Genomic DNA, 21,711 nt, shown 5'->3' on the forward strand with positions numbered 1-21,711 from the left:
TCACTTTAATAAACTCCCGCTGTGAATCAGCTCTCAGTTCGTTGTGTCTGTTCAGCTCTCAGATCGCGGGTGTCGTACGAGTCCCCAGTCCCTCGCGCTCTCGCACCAGCCAGCTTTTATCCTGTATAAAGAATCAGTCCACTTTAATAAACCCTTCGCGCTGTGAATCAGCACTCAGTTCACTTTAATAAACTCCTCCCGCTGTGAATCAGCTCTCAGTTCATTGTGTGTTAAGCTCTCAGATCGCGGGTGTCGTAGCCTACGAGTCCCAAGTCATTCGCTCTCTCGCAACAGCCGGCTTTTATCAATAAACTAAAAGTTTATTGATTCACAGCGGGAAGAGTTTATTAAAGTGGACTGAGAGTTGATTCAGTCCACTTTAATAAACTTTTCCCGCTGTGAATCAGCTCTCAGTTCACTTTAATAAACTCCTCCCGCTGTGAATCAGTTCGTTGTGTCTGTTCAGCTCTCAGATCGTGGGTGTCGTATGAGTCCCCAGTCCTTCGCTCTCTCGCACCAGCCGGCTTTTATCCGGTCTCCCCACGCCAATTACTGCAATCAGAAACAGGTGTTGGTCATTTCGCACTTGACCTACTTACTTACCCCCCCCCCCCCCTCCCCTCTCCCCTCCCCCCTCCCCCCCTCATCACATTGGCGTTAAGATCAAGGGCAGCACTCATCGTCAATGGTCACTAATCGCATGTTTTGCCTACGGATTTATTATCAAATGAATATTATAACAACTTTTTTTAGCAATTTTATTGCACTGAAGTATGAAGTATAGCAAGAGTAGGAAAAGTCAAAAAGTCTCATACCGTTTGGATGTAAGGAATTTCATGAATAAATAAGCCCAGATTTTACAGTAGGAAACCGTGTTGAATTGCTCCAGCATCATATTATGTAAACTGCATTAATGACAAACAAAGAATTACAAAGATGCATATATATATATATATATATATATATATATATATATATATATATATATTAACAATCTATTGATCGCACAGACAAATGGGGCTGGGTGGAAATTTAGGGGGTTAAAGCCCTCCTAAAATCTTTAACGAGCATCATCCTTATGATGTTTTATCTGAACTCTGACTGCAAGGGTATGGCACCTGTTCTGATATGACAAACGCCGCGCCTGGACCACCGTCTCCATCTGCCGTTGATCATGAAAATGATTCATTCGAAAATGGCCGCCCGAAGAAGCGTTACGTCAGCTTTAACAGTGAAATTGCAAGGACCACTTGCACTGAGCTCCTTGACGCACTTTTCCGTTTGGAAATAGGTTATGATTTATTAATTTCTGGTTATGTTTACTTTCAATGTACTGTGGTCAATGAGTTGAACAAACGCCACCTAAAATGAGTGTACGCAATAAAATTAAAAAATGTGGCAATTTTTATTTACAGGAGAAGGTATTTTACTGTTTGCAAAATTTTCCAAACATATCAGAACATTTGTCCAACGCTCTAACCGAAAAATCCCGATATGTACTAACTAGAATGCAGAAGTAGTTGTGCAAGTGGTCCATTGGCTCTCGTGTGTCTCATGACCCATTGTGTCATGCTAAAGAGTCGGGTGTATCTTTTGAACGAGACATGACTGCTTGTGTTCATGGAGCAGTGGGATCATTTCAGCGATTAAAACATTATCCACCCTGTTCTTCAAATAAAGATATCGTATGGCTTCAGAAGACGTGGAATGCAACATAGAGTTAATAATGTTAATGCGTTTTATTGTTTAGAAGTGGATAGGTTTAGGATAGGAGTGGGGTTAGATGCTCCAAAATATAAAAGTAGCCTATACATATTTATAAAACCATGTCTATATTTACAAATGCAAATAATCATGCGTCTTGATATGACGAATAAGGCAAACAACTGAAAGCAATGGAGTACCCTGCATAACGGAAAATTATGCTAAAGGGGTATACTATGTGAGTTATACCATGTATACCATGACCTCATTTGGGGAGGCCATTAATTTCTCTTTAAATATTTGTGACAATGACAGTGACATGAGATGCTGCTTCGTGACCAACTGAAGAGCATTTCCGACACCAAAACCATCGGCAACATTGCCTTCATTGAAAAATGTTTTGATATTTGTACTTTACTTAATACATATATAGATAGTATATGTAGAATATTTATATTGCTAGAGATACTAATTGTAATCAATAAATTGACTATTTTTATAGCAGAGTCTGCCTCCCAGCAGATTGATTTATGTCGTTGACGTTGAGCCAGAATAGACCATGGAGAAGTCTTCGGTCCGATTGTATTTTAAAGTGTTTATCATTTAGGCCAGATTCAACTTACCTAACCAAAGAATAATATAAAAATAAAGGTGGATGGATGGATGGATGGATGGATGGATGGATTGAAAAGTTAGTTTGTTTGCAAATCCCTAGGTTTGATACTTGGTCTCTAATAGAGTGGATTACCAACAATTTAAACAAGCTGTCCCACTACTTTTTGGGGCAACTGTATAACACATGTGATGGATATGCCACAAGACTCCTCCTAGGTGTCTAACAGTATGGGATGATCACATTTTCATTCATTTTGTACATGATTCATTGGTTTCAAATACAATATATATATATATATATATATATATATATATATATATATATAAAAAAAATTTTTTTTTAATTTTTTTTTTTTACTAACCATTGGAGCCAATGGTCAGTGAAGCTGACAGAGTAAAATGAACAATTGATAGACCTGTGAATTAGAAAAACACTATTCAAATTCAGTTTTGTATTTTATTTCAAGTTGCCAGTTACCAATTCATGCTCCAACTGTCACACTTTAATAGGCTACATCGGCGTACGTTTCGCTTTCACACAAGTCTGATTGCCAACAACATTGTTTTAGATTTTTCAGCCAAAAATCACAAGTACTAAACATCTTTGGTCACGTCACATGCCTCTTTAACACATTTTAATGGAAAATACAGATATGGGCAGCAGAGAAGTAGCCTTTTGCCTTCTCTGTACGAATCATTGACTCTGACGGTCTTTGCTAAACAGATAGTGTATGCGTTTGTGAATTTTTTTTTTTTTTTTTGCAAAATAAAACAAGCTTTCAGCAGCAACATATTCATCTGCATGTAAATTTTTCCTAAGGCTTGAGGAGCATGTGATGCGCTCACGGCTGTGTTGCGTGATAGGCAAAACTCTCCACGGGCGAGGTTAATTGGCACCTTTAGTGCCACAATACGCATGTGTATCTGCTGTTTTCGGGTCTGCTTGTCAGCCAAAAAGGCGGCATTGCAACCTAGCTTTCTTTGTTTAATCCAAGGCAAAAGTGCATCTGGTAAACGACCGTTCTAGCTCTAGACTCTGTATTAAAATGCAATTCAGCACTGCTGTACAACCACTGGTTTATGTTGGGCGTATAAATGTTTAGACTCGCCTCACGTTACTGACTGACTCAGCATGTGGCACCATGTGATCTCGGTTTGTCTGTGCTGCTGCTGTCCCACTGGAATATTTTACAAGGGTACGCACAAAATGAGCAAATGACTTGTGCAAATTGTAAAGCAATTGAAATAACCACTGCTGTGACTAGCTTTTTCTGCAAAGATGAATGTGTCTGCAATGCTATGTGGCAAATTTGTAATATTACGGCAAAAACATACAGGCTTAAAACTGACAAGGTCAATGTATGTTCTGATATAGAACTTCATTAATTTATTTAAAAATGAATGCTTTGCCTTAATTTGTCTCAAAGTTGTCTAACAAGTGATTTAAAACTAAATATGCAGAGTATCAGAAGTTGGACTTGTTTGATGTTTGTCTCCTCAACAAATAACCTGCCCGGGTGATTTTCTTTTGTAACGAACAAAACAGCATGTAGCCTAAGTGCAGCTGTTTCACAGAACTGCGATCTCCAAACAATTTGGTCCAAATCACAACTGCAAACACCCTTAATGCTGTAAACTACACTTACGTGGGTTAAGTGGGCTCTGAGTCATGTATTTGCCTAAGGCCAGCGTCTGAAGCCAGCAGCAGGAGTAGGATGAAGAGATTCAGCAGAAGATTTGGTCTGTCCTCTCAACCCAGAACCTCAATTTCACTCTCACAGCTGTGTTTACACCTCTCACGTGCCATCTGAATACACCCAAGAGTCCTTGGGTTACACAAGCACCCTTTTTTTAAACAAAAAGTAGCTGGTGTTCGACATGAGAATCTCTGAAATTCGGAACCTGCTCATTTCCTCTGACTCTGACAGCAGAATTATGACCAGAAACAGACATACAGTAGCACAGTCTTTGGCTATGTTCAGAATAGATAATACTCTTAGTAAGGCAGTTGTTACAAATTAGGACATTATGAATAATTCAAATCCAGAAGAAACCCCATTAAAAACTTCTGTAACTCTGCTGGGCGCAGAGTTACAGAACCGTCCCAACACACCCAACACACATACATTTATTCAGATCTGACCTTTTGATGCAGCCTGTGGGTTTTTCCAGTGTGGCATGTCATGCAATGCACCGTAATATTCAATTTTAACAAGTTTTTATTCCAGTAACAGTGAATTGACAAACATACTGTATGAGACTACATTTTATTAGTATTAAATAATCCTAAATATTCAGTGCATTTGAGGCACAACTGGAAACTTCAAGTGGTTACTTCATATGGATGGACAATGCACAATTTGTATTATTCATGTTAAATTTAACTCACTTTTACTTACAAATTTAATATCCAAACAATGAATGACTGTTGTAGCAGTACAGTTATTATATCCAGTGGGATACTATGCCCTTCATAAATGTTTTACATTGTATTGCAAATAAAAAACAATTTCAGTTTAACAGTTTTTAAAAAGTTTGCAGTACCAGGACAAAATATACATTTCGTGCATTCATTATGTTGCATGGTATGAAAAATGCATGATGACAAAGTAGTGAGTGGTTGAAAAATAAATCACTTAACTATATTATTCAGTAGCTATTTCTGAAGAATACTAGTGGTGTTTGCTGTCAAAACAGCTTAAAACAAGCTGTTCTATGCTGGTTCAGTTGGGCTCCAATCCTGTCCAAGCTGGTGTTTAACATAAAAGTTTTAAGAGTTTTATTCATTAATGAATTTATTATTTATCTGCTTGTACATTTGTACCAACAACAACTTCAGTCAATTCCCTTTATCATAATATAATGTGCATCTGGAACAATTCCCAATGGAAGACTATTCGATATCTTAAATGTGTATTAAACAAGAACAAAGAATGAGGAGAACCAACTGTAGCTTGCAGATGGAACTGCAATATTACACAAAATATCAGAATTGAATGCCCTTTAACAAGATCAAATAAACATCAAAAGCTTCACAAGATCCACAACTTTCCTGCAATTAGTGATGCTTGTATCTTTCTACCACCAGCTGCTGATGAACTTGTTTGTTAAGTAATGGTGATTTAAGCAGAAGTTTCATAATGACTGCCATATGGTGAAAATGTTTTCAGGTTGTGTCTATAAGAAGAAAAAAATGTGTCCTCTAAAATAGAATTTTAATTAAGCTTTACAATTCAACATCACAGAAATGTAGGCAGTCAGGTGTTTTGAAACCCATTTCACAAGCTTTTAACACTAACCTCCTCAGGCTTGACTTTTTAACTGAGAATCATGTGTTCACATTATCAAGAGTCAAAGGGTGAAAGTATTCTCTGAATGACTCACAAAAGCATGGAAAACCCTTTCACTTTGCTTCTTACTTTCCACTGATATGATTTCTTCAGATTCGGGGGAATACATACCCGAGCAGCTCTGTGGCGTGGTTAACTCCAAAAAACATGATTCACTAAAGGTCGACCAGACTGAGGTCCTCAAGGAAATGTTCTGTCTGAATAGTTGAGGCCATGATTATGGTAGAATGAGATTTAATACATGGATCAGGATTCTCTACCGGTAAGTAAAACGCCTCCTATGTATTGACAGAGGCAGAATTAACTGACAATTTATCATGAGCCTTTTAATCATAGGATATTTTTCATCGGAGGACCTGGATTTCCCAAAATCACAATATCAATTAATATAGGAGACATTATTTTTCTGGAATAGTGAACAGTAGAGTTTCGAGCCTCACATTTTGTACCACACATGCACAGTGAAAATGTATTTCTTTTACTCATCCTCATGTCTTTCCAAACCCAAATTACTTTGTTCACTCTGACTATCCTGGTTACCATTTTTCAGTACTATGAATAAGGACTGGAGCTGGAAGGCTCCAAAATGACAAAAAAAGCACACAAAAAGGGAGCGCCAGATAGTTTTTGTGAAGAAACAGATAAAAATGTACATCATTCTTCACCAAATATCTTGACATCCATCCCTAGTGATGTCTGATTTGTAAACCACTCTTCTTTTGAGTCAGATTTCATTAAATGAATCAGGTGAGCCAGTTCACAAAAATCGGTCTGGATGACTTGTTCAAGAATCAGTTTAAAAGGTCAATTCACTGGCTACGTTTACACACAACCAAATAATCCATTAGTAATCAGATTGACGGCTCAATCGGACTGAAAAGCCTACACCTTAATCGATCCGAATGAAATTTCGATCTGATTAAAAGGGGTAGTTTATTTCTTTTCTAATCCGATCGAGAGGACATGTAAACGCTTCAACGGATTGAAAACCTAAACTGAAAGGACTGTTAGGATGAGCTGTTTCTGTTATTCCTGTTGAATAAAGTGTGATATAAATGAGAGTCCCATCATTCTAAAATTCTTCTTTCACTTAGCGTATGTGAAATGGTGTAGGACAATGTCCCACCAGTCCTTGTTTCAGATTCTCAGATACAGACCAAATAAATATAAGCAGAAATATATGTTTAATAAAGAACCAATGTAGGAGAACAGTTATTATATGCAAACAGTGGGAAACTCTGTGAATTTGTACAGTGTGCGCATGTCAAAAAAATAAATTCCGTTTTAAAGCTTGTGACGTATAAACGCGAACATCAACCTGATCACTTTATTAAGTGTTCATGTAAACACTGCGTTCGGATTCATTAATCGGAATGAATTCAGTCCGATTGAAACAAAAGGTGTGCATGTAAACACAGCCACTTACTCAATGATCCAGTTACACTGATGCACTTGAGAGAAAAATGAGTAATAAATTACTTCTTTAGTGCTTATCATACAAATATTCTTTATGACTTAAAAGAATAAGTCGTACGGACATATTTAATGAAACTTTTTTTTAAATCTTCCGTTTCCCTTTCCATTTATCGTAAATGCATTTAAAGGAGTCACCAGTACAATAAAACATACAGGTGTAGAATGACATGTGGGTGAGTAAATGATGACATTTAAATTTCACTATTCCTTAAACATAATTTCAGCTCAAACAGCGAGAGGAAGCTGCCAGATCATAAGCATACTTTCTGTGGTGGCCGCCATCGAACCCTCCTTCAGTCGACGGAAGCCCTTCCCGCCTGAGATGACCGCTACCGAGGTTACCCTGTCCCTCCTCACCCCTTCCCTCTCGCAGGGCCGACCCCTGACCCACATGTCTGGATCGTCGCTGAGTTCGTAAATAGAGCCATCTTCCATGCTGTGTTCCAGAGATTCTAAAGACGAGTCTGAGGCTTCGTCCCCTCGTGCGGTTAGCGGTCGCCCGGGCAACCCTGAGGTTGAGCGGATGCGGTACTGTAGCAACAAGCCCCGCCCCTTCCCTTTGCCCTCCACATGGGCGGAAACACTGGGCTGCTGGAGAGATTCCTGAGACGACGAGTCACTCCGATCCTCCACTCCACAGGCCGAATCATGCCCTTCCACCATAGAATCCCGCTTCAGAAGATCAGGAGATAAAGTGCTGGAAAGGGCAACTAAGAAATCCACAGGCCCACAGTGTGCATTAAGGGATATCATCCCCTTACCTGTGCCACAGTAAAACACACAGAGCTCAGATGGCTTTAATCAGTAAAAAAGCAGCAATGCCAGAGGGTAAGAAAAACCTTAAAATTTGATTTCTATTATTATACATTTAAATGCATATTACATACAGAAATGACTTTGGATTAAAGTAATAGTTCAGAAAATTGGTCATTATACTAATCTTTGCTTGTTCCCATCCCCTAGATATTTTCGTCTTCTGCAGAACACAAAAGATACAATTTTGAAGATTTTTTTTCATACAAAGACGCCCCAGATGTCTTACTCCAAAAATAATAATTAAAAACAAACAAAAAAAACTCATAAAGGTAGTCCAATGACTTCAGTTCACTGCCATTTTGTAATAATAATAAAAAAATATTCAGCTGTAATAAATTGATCAAAAGTGACAATAAGACAACATATTTCAAATAAATACTGTTCTCTGGAACTTTCTATTCATCAATACATCTTAAAAAAAATAAGGAAGATAATAAAAATAAATGTTTCTTGAGCAGCAAATTAGAATGATTTCTGAAGGATCATGTGACACTGAAGCCTAGAGTAATGATACAGAAAATTCAGTTTTACATCACAGGAAAAAATATATATAATAAAATAGAAAATGAGTATTTTAAACTGTAATAATATTTAACAATACTGTTTTCAAATAAAAGAGACTTCTTCCAAGAACATCACATAAAATCGTATCGACCCAAATCTTATTTATTCATGGCAATCTTCCTGCTTCAGCTCTTATCAAATACAACACTTATGTGTGAGCCATGTCAGATTGCATATTACATATTTGGTCACAAGACATTTGAAACTACTTTTAGGAGCTTCGCAATGAAGTGACATACGGAAAAGACTTTGTAAAGACAAAATGATATTTTTGTGTTCCACAGGAAAAAGCATACAGGTCTGGAACAACATGGTGTCGAGTAAATAATGACCGTAGCTTCATTTTGGGGTTAACTATTCTTTTAACAAAGGGGCTAACTATTTGAATCATTATGTAATTGTCCTGTCACTGCAGAGGACACTTTCCAAAAGAATTAAAGGCATGTTATATATTATGAAGAGCCCCCATCTGTGTACCTGTAATTTTGGGGATGCCCTCCAGCTTGGGCACAGGCAGGGTGATGATAATGCCCTGGGCTGTTCCCACCCATAGAAGCCCCTGGCAAATCAGCAGGCTGGTAACTCTCATGCTCCTTTGACCTTCAGAAGAAAATAAAAGAAGAAAAAAAAAAGGTATCACCATCACGACTTCTTTATATCTATGTAGTATGATACTATTTGTATGCCAATTTTGAAAAGAACAAACTATGCTAAAGAATAAAAAATAAAAAAAAATAAAAAAGCTTTTTTCCCATTTGGCTCCTAAACTCTGGTATAGCCTTCCTGATAATGTTCAGGGCTCAGACTCCATCTCCCAGTTTAAATTTCGATTAAAGACACATTTCTTTAGCTAAGCATTCACTTAATGCACCTCATAACCTTGTACTCCAGTTATATCAGATCCAATGCACATGATTATCTTTACTTAATATTATGAACAGCAGCTACTCTATTTTCCATTTGCTTTTCTGTTTTATCTTGGGATGTCCATCCCGAGGTAACTAGAGAGTACGCCAGCTCCAGTTTGAATCATTACGATGACTTCAGATGACCCAACACTTGTGAAGAGAGGACCCCAACTCCTGCGAGGACTTCAGATGACGCAGACTCTGAATCAACATACAGTACGCCACTACCAAATTTACTATATATTGTAATCTGTATGATCACAACCTGTAATAATTGCTTTAATGAGATGATTGCTTCTGCCTGAATGAATACAGGATGTTAGCTAACTGCATGATTTATATCCTCTTAGAACTGTACATTTTTGACATATAGACATTACTTTAACAGTTGCCTCTGATAACAGATTACTTTACATTGTAATGTAGAAACATGCATTTTCTGTAAAGCTGCTTTGAAAGATGCATTGTGAATGTGAATTGAAATGAATTTAAAAAAATAACACTTTTCTGCTTTTATATCAACAATCATCGTTTCTATGGAGACCCAGATAAATAAAAAAAACAGCACACCGTTATGCTCTTCTCATCAGGTTTATTGAACCGGTCAATTATAGCAGTGTGCAGGTATGACAACATTTAGATTGGTGTTGTTTAGACAAAAAGCAACATGGAACATTTTAATGACTTTAACTTGGGACTTCAGAAATCAGAAAGCAACCACAGTATAATTAAATCAAAGAAGAATAGCACAGCAGAGTCTTCAGCAAGTATAGACGGTGCCTCGCTTTGCATGAATAAACGGCAAGTGGCTAATTGATTAATTTTCACGGCATGCTGTCTGTAGTTTGCTATAGAACTCTTTGGCTAATGTGTAAATGAAGCATTTTCAGTATGGTAGTTAGTCACCAGGAAATCACTGAAGGTCATGAAAAAACATTAGCGAATGCACTGCATTAGGAAGAGCTCATTCTTAGAAATGTCAGCTGTCCAGTTCTGCAGAACATTGGCTTATTACACATTCTGTTTCTGTGCAAGAGGGATCACCTTGATAATATATTGTCAAATAAATCTGCGATACTACAGTAATGCATATGAATTCATGAATGCTGAAAACATAAGATGCTGAGGTTTGGAAAAAAAAGGAATATTGCATATTTTATTAGATGCCCTTGTAGTTGATGCATAATGTGTACTAGAACTTTTTCTGCATCATAATCATCGAGATTTTAAGTTAATCCGTTAACATTAGGTAGTGAAACTGCTAACATGAATTAACAACCAAGAATACTGTCACCACTGTGTTCATGGACTTTTTAAGTTAGCTGTCATTTGTCACATGTTCCTTTGTTCAGTTTCCCGCCACTAGTCTGTCTCCCTGGTTACCATCAATAGATCATCTGTATCACGTGTCCTATTAATTACCATCATCTGTGTTTGCCATTTAGTTCCTCCTGTTCACTCTGTCTAGGTCCAATCTTTGTGTGTGGTTGTGTTTATCCTGCCTGTCTGCCCTCTTGGAGAACTTTCATTAAAATAGATGTATATTGAGCTTAATATGTGTGTCTTCATCTTCCTATCTAAGCCAACCGTGACAAATACATTCTCAGCATTTATTTGATTAATCTTGATTAATGTTCATTTCTACATATAATTCAAATATGTTCACATTTCAAGTTGTATAAAGTAATAGTATTGTATTGTAATCAAAGATGAATTAACAATAGTATATTTATAAATAAACATTAACCTAGATTAATAAATGCTGTAAAAATGAATTAATTGAATGTAAATAATTGTTAGTTCATGACACGGAATGTATTAACTAATGTTATCAAGTTAAACCTTTGCTATCATCTGAATATATAAGGGAAACCATGAGTCTTAGATAACTGGTCATTAGAGTTATTTTCAATTAACTGTGAAGTTTATTTCAAGATTTTATTTAGTCTCAATCTTCAATTTCTTTTCAACGCATTTGATTTCATTTCAATATCTCATGTTGACTTTCAATTAATATGAGGCAATAAAAGCTGCATGTTTAATATAAAAATTATTTAAGATTTTTATACTGCAGGTCACACTTATTTATGATGGTATTATTATTATTACACCAAATAATTTACAAAATAACTGACTACAATATTAATTTAAGGGCAGTGAATTTATGACAAGAGTGCACCTCAAAAAATCGACGTCATTACAGGAGTTTCTTACCTTTGTCACAAAAAGTCGACGCACACACTTTTAATAATTGAAACTTTGGTTTTTAATGCTAAAAGTTCATAATAAAACATAATCTAGTATTTTTCAATAAAAAAAGATAAAATTATATTTTAAAAAGTAAAGTAAAAGTCCTCTAAAAAGTATAATATATATTATATATATATATCATTTTTTATTATTATTATATCACATATTTTAGTAGTTATCATAAATTAGGTATCAATTGAAAGCTTACGAACTCAGAATTCATCCTGTAAAAACCGTTTTGAAATTGGACGTTGCGTTACCATAGAAACGGTATTTTTTATTAGGCCCCTCCCCTTTTGGGCATCATCTTTCATAATTTATTATCAAAAATGTTCTAATCTTGACAAAACACATAATGTCAGAAAGGTCTGAGTCTCAAGGTTCCATATTTAGTGACAGAAGTGATATTTGGATAGAAATGTATTAATTTGTTATGGCAGAATGCATACAATTAAATTCAATGGAATGCAATGGCTCCCGGTGGCTATTTTTGGTATAACGCCTAAACAAAATCTCATGGGAACTTCAATTTTTGTGATATCAACTTTAAAATTGGAACACAACTTGGTTAGATATATAGCTTTCATTTTATAGTAATTTTATAGTGAAAAATATTTTGTAAAATATTTATTTTATATATATAAAAAAAGAATTAATAAAGTATATTTGATTTACTGTAAATTTTAACTCCCATAACTTTTTCATACTTTAATTTTTTGAAGTGCTTTCACTTCAGTAATAATCTGCTGATTGTTTTCTTTAAAACAAGACCGAACTTAGGTCTGTATTCCAAAGCATTCCTGAATTAAAACCATTTAGGTTTGTATAGTGCATTTTAATGTCAATTATCAAAGGGGGGGGGGGGGGGGGGGGGCTTGGTGACAGCTAAGGGGTTAAATATAAAATTAAATATGTGAATGTATTATTTTATTATATAATATTTTATTATTATAATTATATTATTATGAAAATGTAAAAAGTTTCAAAGATTCTCTTCTGCAGTGGCGGTTCTAGACCATTTCAACTGGGGGGGCCAAGCTGGGGCCAGTTGTACTGTTAGAGGGGCCTGTTACATTTAGACCTTATTGTTGTCATATCATTTTCTGCACTGCACTACAGGCATTAACAGGCAAAATACCATGTTTATAATCATTCAACAATGTATTTGCATTTCCATTATATTTTTACATTTGCATTACATATTCAGTATTAGTCACAGTACCTGTAAATTGACATGATGTCCTTCTTTCTCTTCATTTTGGTGAGAACTATAGAGCAAAAGCAATGGGGACCAAGAAGCTTATTAATTAATTTACTGAAAATAACTGACTTGCTAGGTAACTACTAATCGTTTACAGGGTTCCTGCACACTTTTTAAAATCGAATTTAAGGCTTTTTAAGACCTGAAGAAATCAAAATTCAATGATTGTGTTTTTGTGCTGGTGACATGGCTGGTTTAGGCCTGTTGTTGACTGCAGACTCACAAAGATATTCATATTTTTTAATATTCTATGCAGTGGTCAGTTAACAGCAGGGACCGAAATTAATTTTTTAATGAATTTATAATTAATTTAATTTGCCACCTTAAATTGATTTCCAGGGGCATTTTCACCTATACATGGACATTCTTTCTAAACTTATTTAGAGTTATGAATCACCTTTAATGTCAAATACTAACATTCAAATTATACAGTAATTATACTTATTTATACAATAATACTTAATTATACAATAATTATACAGTACCACTGTTACCAGTCAAATTAAATCATTTAATCAAAATCCATCTTTTCAGTGCAGTCTAGAGGTGACACAGAAGCGGCATTAATATATTTACACTCCATTTACAATTGCATAAATAAAGCTATGAGATTTTTTTTAAATCAATATTTAAACATGAAATGATTTCTAATTTTAACGTTTTGATTAAAGGGTACTTTAAATATGAAACTAAAACCGCCAGTGGGCGGCGGCAAGTCACGGTCTTAATAAGTGAGTTGAGGGATTCATTCATTCAACTGATTCGTTCAAACGGCTGATTCATTCGGGAAAGGAGAAAGTGATTCCTTCAAAACGCGGATTTCAGTCAAGAAATCATCGCTGTCTGTTGCATTGAGACTCTTTCATTTTGAAATTCTAGTCGGCAAAATAAAGGGAAAACAAACAATATTGACGATATTGTGTCTAAAAGATAACGCCCAATGTTAACTTATTGTTAATTTAACTGTTGTATAAGATCAATATCACAGTTGCAATTGTGCACGGGAAAACAGCACTCTTGCTGATGTGATATTCTAATATAAGAACATAATATGATATAAATATAAGACAAACTAATTTGGGGACATAGCCTACCTATGAACCACACACAGCAGTGAAAGGACGAGAGACAAATGCGATGTCAGCTCACAGTGCCTCGTACATAGTTAAAACATTGCTTACAATATTTTAATAGACAATACACATCGCACAGCCGATACGCACATAAAGAATGAACTTGCAACTGAACTGACATTTACCAGCTTTCTCCTTCTCTCCTGTCTCGCGCGCAGGAGACAGACTTATTCTGCCGCGATTCCCGCGAATGTGATGCGAATTGTCACGTGAACAAGCAAATCCACTAAGATAGAATAATAAAAAAATAATACACATACAACGATAACAACGATAGCAAAAAAACAGTTTTGTAAAAATTATTTCACACTCCACATTTAGGGGGGCCACAAGGGGGGCCAAGCTTGTTGTCACAGGGGCACGGGCCCCCCTGGCCCCCCCTCTAGAACCGCCACTGCTCTTCTGTATAATATCAACTTTCCCTAAGGATCTGACTTTTCCAGCTATTATTAAAGAGGAAGGATTCAGCCTCAGTGTGTTAAAGAGATGTCTGGCTTGCTTATCGTTTTCTAGCTGAGGAGAAACTGCAGAATAATCGGTTGCTTTAAGACAATAATTAATTCATCACCCATCACTTGCGAGTAAACCTGTGGGATTAGCAGACCATTGATCTGTAATAACTCTATCAGTCCTCCTATGTGTGATGTGTGCGGATTAGCATATTCAGGAAAACCAATGGGATGTTCTGTGGGCCTAGGGTAAAAAAAAGGGGAAGAAGGCTTCTGCAAAAGCTTATTTTCACTTTTGTGCTCCGTGGACTGTAAACCCCCTGATATAACACGTAATCGTAGCGTTACCTCACCTAACATGAACTACATATTTAAACACAGCTAGCTGCGCAGGTTTGACAACAGCCTCAGGGTTGCAGGACCTTCGCAGACATCTTCGCCACAATACTCGCCTGTTCTCCTTCCCATGTCTTCTGAAATACAGCAGTAACTTTGATCCAAAGGTTTGATGTTTTCAGCCTTTGACAAAAAAAACCTGAGGTAGCAACAGGCCCGTTGACATTAACTTGCTCTGGCCAGTTCCTCAAGTCTGCAACACCACTTTGGTTTTATTTTTTCTCCTTCTTTGTATTCCACTTGATCGCAATTGTCTGTGACAACCGGAGAATCGTGGCTAAACGTGGACGATCACATTCAAGTGAAATCAAACATTATTAGAATGTCTGAAAGGAGTTATTCTGCTCCGGAGGATTCTGCGAGTTACTGGAGCGATGCCGCAGATTTTCTCTTTGTAATGCCTGATGTGTGGTGCGGAATTGAATTGAAGCGACAGGTTGCTGTGTGGATATCTAAACAATATTTATAAACTACGCTTTTTGGTGCCCTTGCTTATAATGAATGTTTACATGCGCTACCTTTCAGAGAAGGCTTTGCCTTATATACATTTCATCTAACAGTAAAGGAGGGATGAAGTAAAAATAATTCAGGACAGGTGAGTATTCAGAGGTAAAAAAAAAAAAAAACTGTGAATGTAGAAGAATTTAAGGCCAGCTGCACAAAGAGATTGAAAAAAATTGTGCACAAAGGCACAATGGCAAAACGCTGGCACATTACCAACATGCCACGGCTGCTGATGTCATGAGAAGAGCGTTGCCATGGCAACATTTCAAATGGAAAGCTTTGTCTTTGCCATTATGACTTTTCCTGCCTGTAACCCCACAGCTCCATTACTGCTCTGCGGGGTCTTAAGTTAGTTACTTATTCACAGTCTATCCCTGCAGAGCCAGCCTACAGGAACCATTCCAAAAAGAACTTCTCCGTTATTACCTTTTTATCACTAGAAGAGTGGTTCAAAGAAAAGATGGAAACAAGCACTGATCAAACATGTGAAGGCATACAGAAATATCTATATTCAAATGAATGGAGATTCACAGGGTGAAAGGAGAGATACTCACTGGGGTTGTAAAACGACGAGGGTGTGGAAATGTTGATCTCCTGCAAGTGTTCCAGCGTTTCCGTATGGAACAAGCGTATAGAGGAACCTTCCGAAAAGGCCATCCATACGCCCCCTCCGGCTCGTACCATATGGGCCACGCTCACCATCGGGTCCTGATGGACCTCAAATCTCTACGACAGAACGGAGGACATTGAGACTACAATAGAGAGATTGGAATTACTTTTCTAGTTGTTTGCTTTACCTGTAGTCACCCAACTAACTCAATGCATTAATTGATTTAGGCAAATACATAATTGTGATAGTGGAAAACCTCTTTTACAAGACGTCAAATGATATAGCATTTTAAGAATCTTGACACGAGTCACTAAAATCTTATGTTCACATATAAAATGGTCCTTATGTCATTTCTGACATTTACAATTGTAAAAGACATTTATATGGATTTTGCAAATTGTCTTTCCAAACATTTTGCTAAACTGTCAACACTGGAACATTTTCGTTTGAATTCTGAAGACCCATTCTGCAATTGAGTTACATTTATTCAGTGGGAATTCAGCAAATACTCATTCCAAAGGGATGATGCATGCCATATTGTCTTTAATATAAAATTCACACTGAATTTGTACCAAATTCCGTGCGTAGGAAGAAAAAAATAATAAATAATATATTAATAATGCTGTGTAAAGCTAAATGCAGTTGCAGTTGGGATGTTTGACCTACGTCCTTTCCTGTGAAGTATAAACATGACATTAATATTACCCTCATACGTACTAATGCTAATTCATTTCAGACTAGAGTCACATAGCTTTACGAATGTGTTAAAAGGTGAACTGAAGAACCCGCGACCAATGAGAATCAACAAGCTGAAAAGATTGGAACACAGTTTGGTACAGAACTCAATAAGGCATGACAAAAACAAGCACTTAAAAAAACTCCATCTCCTTTTTCCTCTCATTTGCTTTCACTTCTCCATTACCTCACAAACAGAAAATTGAACTATAATGACAAAGGGTCTGTTGCAAATGTATCTCGTTTTTAGTATCCCCTTTTATTCTCAATGCAGTACATCTGCAAGGACTTCTTCATACTCAAGCGGTTTGAAAATCAGAACAATGCGCATTCAGCCACTCAAGGTGGCATGAGAGAGTGACAATCTTGCTTTTGCACACTATTAAGTAACACATGCTAGCATATATGAAATGTTTAGACGGTTGCTTTTAAAGGACATTTTCATATGTTCCCCCTATTTAATAAGATCATGCTCCGATATGATGCAGGTCAATAGCTGCGTTTCCATTACCCTTCAAATGTGTGTGTGTTTAGAGCATAATTATGTTATGAGGCGAATCACGACTACTTCAGAAAACCCAGCACAATATGACATACCAGGCAGTGACGTAAGTGTACGCTAAAATAAAAAGTCAAGAGAACACTGGACACTAAACAACAAAGGAATGCAACAATTCATCAAGACCTTGAAGCAGATAGGAGGGAGAAACACCTAGAAACACCTCACTGCTTATTAATGGCTTTCCTTGCCATTAATGCTTGGATAATAAGCCTACGTCTCCTTCGATTAAAAATAATGGCTAGTGCGGTGGCTGGGATATACATAAACCTACCAACATTCGTCGCCATGATTTTTGGAATGACTTATCATGAGAGGAAAAAAATATGTTTTAGTCGCATAACAGCGGTTAATAGAAAAGCCGTCATTTCGCAATAGTTTGTTATCAACATTTAGAAAATATCGCAAAAGTTTTGCACAAATCTGTAATGGAAACACGGCTATTTTCTACATACTGAAAGATCCAAAAATGACGAGCAATTTAAGGCTCTTTGTATCATTTTATTCTCCCGAGTACACAGTGTGCCTGCATAAAGTCCAAACTTTCTGTTCTAAAAATTGTTCAGAGCTGATTTATGGTGTTCTGTATTACCAGACACGCAAAACAATGAAAGTAGATCTCAAAAGCAGCCACTGTGGTGGATAAGGGCATTCACATCTTCACATTTCTCTTTCCCCTGGCCGTGCTCCTGCACTGATCCCTGCAAAACACCACAGGGCTCCATTAAAGGTAAAACCTAAGCACTTGGATTGCTTTGCTCCAGGGAAACCCTGGATTTCAGCCTGTGGCTAAAGAATTAAGAAGCAGGCATTATTCTGGTCACCCTCCATCAAAAGATCTCCAGCTGAGAAACAGATTCTTCATCCAGAGGTTAATGTGGGTGTGCCTTTCTGGTCAACACCAGTTCACTTGTGTCACTGTATCAGAAGCATCTGAGTTAAATATGTAATTCAGTGGAGAACATATTTCCTATTAAAGGGGATAGCTCACTCGAAAAGGAACATTCAGCCAATTTAAACACTCTCATGTCATTTCAAACCTGTATGACTTACTTTCTTCTGTGGAACAAAAGAAGATAATCTGAAAAATGCTCAGTGACGTCTAGTGTTGTTTTGGATCCCACTGACATTCATTGTATGGACACAAACACGAATGTGAAATATTCTTCAAAATGTTAACTTTAGCATTAATCATTTAAAAATGTTACATTGATTTCGTTTACCAAATAGAAGAAATAAAATCAAGTAAAAGATTAAATCATAATGCTTTTGTTCACTGTCAGTGCAAATTATTGTATCACTGATTTCAGCATTTATTATATAAAACAACGTAAAAGGTAAAAACATTAGCAACCCATGGATTACACTCGCTCCGTCTGAACGACTGATGTAGCTCTGTTCACTGACGTCGGTTGTATTTTCCTTCTGTGCAGTTGTGTAAAAGCACAGTTTGTTTCAAAGAAGGTTGATGAGAAATGTCACCTTATCTCTGAATCTGTTGAGAATGTTAAAACCTGAAACCACAATAATATGCCCCCACCTGTTTCTTATTCGTCCTGTGATCATTTTGCCAAAGAATTAAATAAATTGTCGCACCCAGTCAAATAAACGGCTACAGACAAAACTCCACTACACAGTGACATATTATCAATCTCATAACAAACTGAAGGGGAGCAGAGTGTAGATAAGATAAAGCCAAACTACAAATAGACTATGACATGTTAAGACAACGCAGATCTGTTCCGTAATGCAGTTAGAGCTGTCCAATGCATTTCGTTTCTGTAAATTGGTCTCTGGGAGCCCGAAGGGCTCAATTCTCAACTATGATGATTTTGCAGCTTTTTAAAGAGATAAGATATCCATAAACCGATCTTTGAATTTAAAAAGACTCTTTTGACTGAAGTAACTCCAGAAATCATTTGACCAGAGGATCTAATACATGTTTAAAAGATTTTACATTTTACCCAGCTCGCTGTTAATGCCCCAAAGGGCCGCTGGTATAACCGCCTTCTAAGTACTACTCTGAAATCCAGACTGGTATAAATGAAATCTTTATTTTAGACTATAATCTAACGCTCTAATTCCTTAGTTAAAGTTAATGAAATGTCAGTTCAGCCGCTGATGCTTTAGACTCAGTCTAACTGAAAAACTGTTGAGGTGGATTAACTTATTGGGGACAGTTATGAGTTGGTTTAGAGATCCTGTCTGAACATTCTTCTTTATTAACTAAGTCATAATTATGAGATAAATAAAATGTGTAAGAAATTATAAGCTACAAAGTCAAATTATGAGATAAAGCATTACATTCATAGTGTCAGTGGCAGGCTACAAATACTGTACACAGTAGGGCTGTCACTTTTTATTCGATCTTCGAATATGCATTCGAACATGATGTGAAATATCCGTATTCGAACTATAAATAAACTATCCGGTTTTTAAAGTGCCATGTTAAGCGCATTTTTTACAGTCTATGATTAGACCGTTTTTTGTTTTTTATTATTGTTTGCCATCTCATCCAGGAGCGGGCGCTCTCAACGTATTGTAGCGTAAGCCCATGACCAAATCAAGCGAATAATAGCCTCCCTGTTTTGAAAATGGAAGATAACGCACAGAACGACAGCCCGAGCGGAGAATTACGACCTCAACTCATCTAAAAAGTCCAGTCTGGAAATATTTTGGGTTCTACAGCTACAACGTATACCACTTCTCTCAACATTGACGCGGAAATCTGTGTGTGCCAGGCACGTGTGCGCGCACTGAGCGCATGTTCTCCACCGTGGGGAACATCACCAATAAAAAGAGAGCCGCACTTGACCCAGATCAAGTTGATAAATTGGTGTTTCTAGCAAACAATATTAAGAAATGAATTGAAATAAGAAATGAGGCTAGGCTATAGGCCTTACTCCTGCTGATTAAGCCGTCACGTTATTGTTTGTGCCGTGCTGTTCCGATGCAGTTTTTTTCCATGTAGCTTAGTGGCACTTTATATAGATTAAATTGATAACGTGCTGTTTAAAACATTAAGTCAAAAAAAACTTTTTTCAGACAGGCCTGAGTCCTGTTTATGACTGTCAGACTGCTAATAAATTTGTGTTTGAATCTCCGTTACGGTGTTTTTTTTTTGGGGGGGGTCTCGTAGAAATTCGAATATATTCGAATACATTCCTTGATATTCGATAACCATTCGAATTTGATTTTTCTCAAAAGTGACAGCCCTAGTACACAGTACTGTTCTATCCGATTATCCAGAATAAAGTCCTTGCTAGAATAAAAATGTCAAACATATAACACCAGAAGGGGAACATACATTACAGCAGTTTATAAGTCCCCTTACTGGCTTCAACTTGTAGAATTTATTTCAAAATGCTGTAATCCTTCATGGAGCTTATTCTAAATAGTCTCCTACAGGGCCGGCCTTGGGCAAAGGCGGAATAGTCAAATGCTAGGGGCGTCGCCCATCCATAGGGGTAGCCAGATTATTATTATTATTATTATTTTTTATTTTTTTAACTAATACTATTTAAATACTGTTAATTCAAAAAATTGCAAAAAAAAAAAAAAAAATATATATATATATATATATATATATATAGCTTGGTCACACGACTCACCCCAGTCCGATGCATCAATTAACGTTAGTTAATTTGATAGCTATGTAGCCAGAGTAAAGGACAGTTATTTTTACCCTAAAATTGCAACATTTTATGTAAAATTCCCTTTATGCTATTTGAGTTCAGGCTATAGTATGGCTTAGGAGCTATGTTTGTATATATTTCACCATCATCAGTTTTTTTTTATATAATATGTAACATCCAATGGTCTTTCATTATCCAGTATATATGCAGTTTCTTTGTGTGTATGATCACAATGATCAGTGGCTGATGCAAGGGACACCAGGTAAAACCAGGGCCAGACCTGGTCTACTAACACTGGGATCGTTGTTTTGTTTTTTGGGGATCCAATGTTTAGTGTCTATGGTTCTCTTGCAGAAGAGTTTTCCAAAAGAGCTCATGCTGTTACAACCATTAAAAAACATCTTTATTTATTTTATTAGAAAATGCATTTTCACTAGTGGCTTTATTCATAATCTTCACTTTGATTTTGCTTGCAATCTGCATTTCTGCAGATTTCTTATTTTAAATGGAAAGCAATTGCTATAAAAGAACAGTCTAAAGATATTCAGTACTACAAAACACAAAAGCAACTTCCAATGCAAACGAACACCTTTTATCTTTTCCTGCAATGCGTAGAATTATTGCGCCATCAAAATCACTATCCGACCAGTGGGTTCAAGGGCCACACATCATGAAGGTTTCAATGACTCAGGATCCAGTTTCTTTGATTTCAAAGTGATTCACAGCGGAGCCACTGTCTCCGAAAA

At 36.7% G+C, this 21,711-nt stretch overlaps 1 protein-coding gene across 3 annotated transcripts in view; it reads right to left on the reverse strand.

Annotated features, from left to right (window-relative positions):
- Positions 1 to 456: 456 nt before the first annotated feature.
- The window catches only part of arhgef10la (Rho guanine nucleotide exchange factor (GEF) 10-like a), a 144,406-nt gene continuing 123,151 nt past the window's right edge, over positions 457 to 21,711 (reverse strand). For 2 of the 3 annotated variants that reach the window (XM_077203636.1, XM_077203635.1), the window contains 3 exons: positions 15,981 to 16,152; positions 9,003 to 9,125; positions 4,521 to 7,906 (listed from right to left, as the gene is read on the reverse strand). In XM_077203636.1, coding sequence (XP_077059751.1) covers positions 7,371 to 7,906; positions 9,003 to 9,125; positions 15,981 to 16,152 — 831 coding nt within the window. In that variant the 3' untranslated portion in view covers positions 4,521 to 7,370. Of the gene's footprint in view, positions 553 to 4,520; positions 7,907 to 9,002; positions 9,126 to 15,980; positions 16,153 to 21,711 lie in introns of those variants that run through there. The other variant, XM_077203637.1, reaches the window with a different exon arrangement.

The sequence above is a fragment of the Siphateles boraxobius genome, unplaced genomic scaffold (genome assembly GCF_051911475.1).
Source record: "Siphateles boraxobius isolate OS27281-9 unplaced genomic scaffold, OSU_SipBor_1 5, whole genome shotgun sequence".
Taxonomy (NCBI): domain Eukaryota; kingdom Metazoa; phylum Chordata; class Actinopteri; order Cypriniformes; family Leuciscidae; genus Siphateles; species Siphateles boraxobius.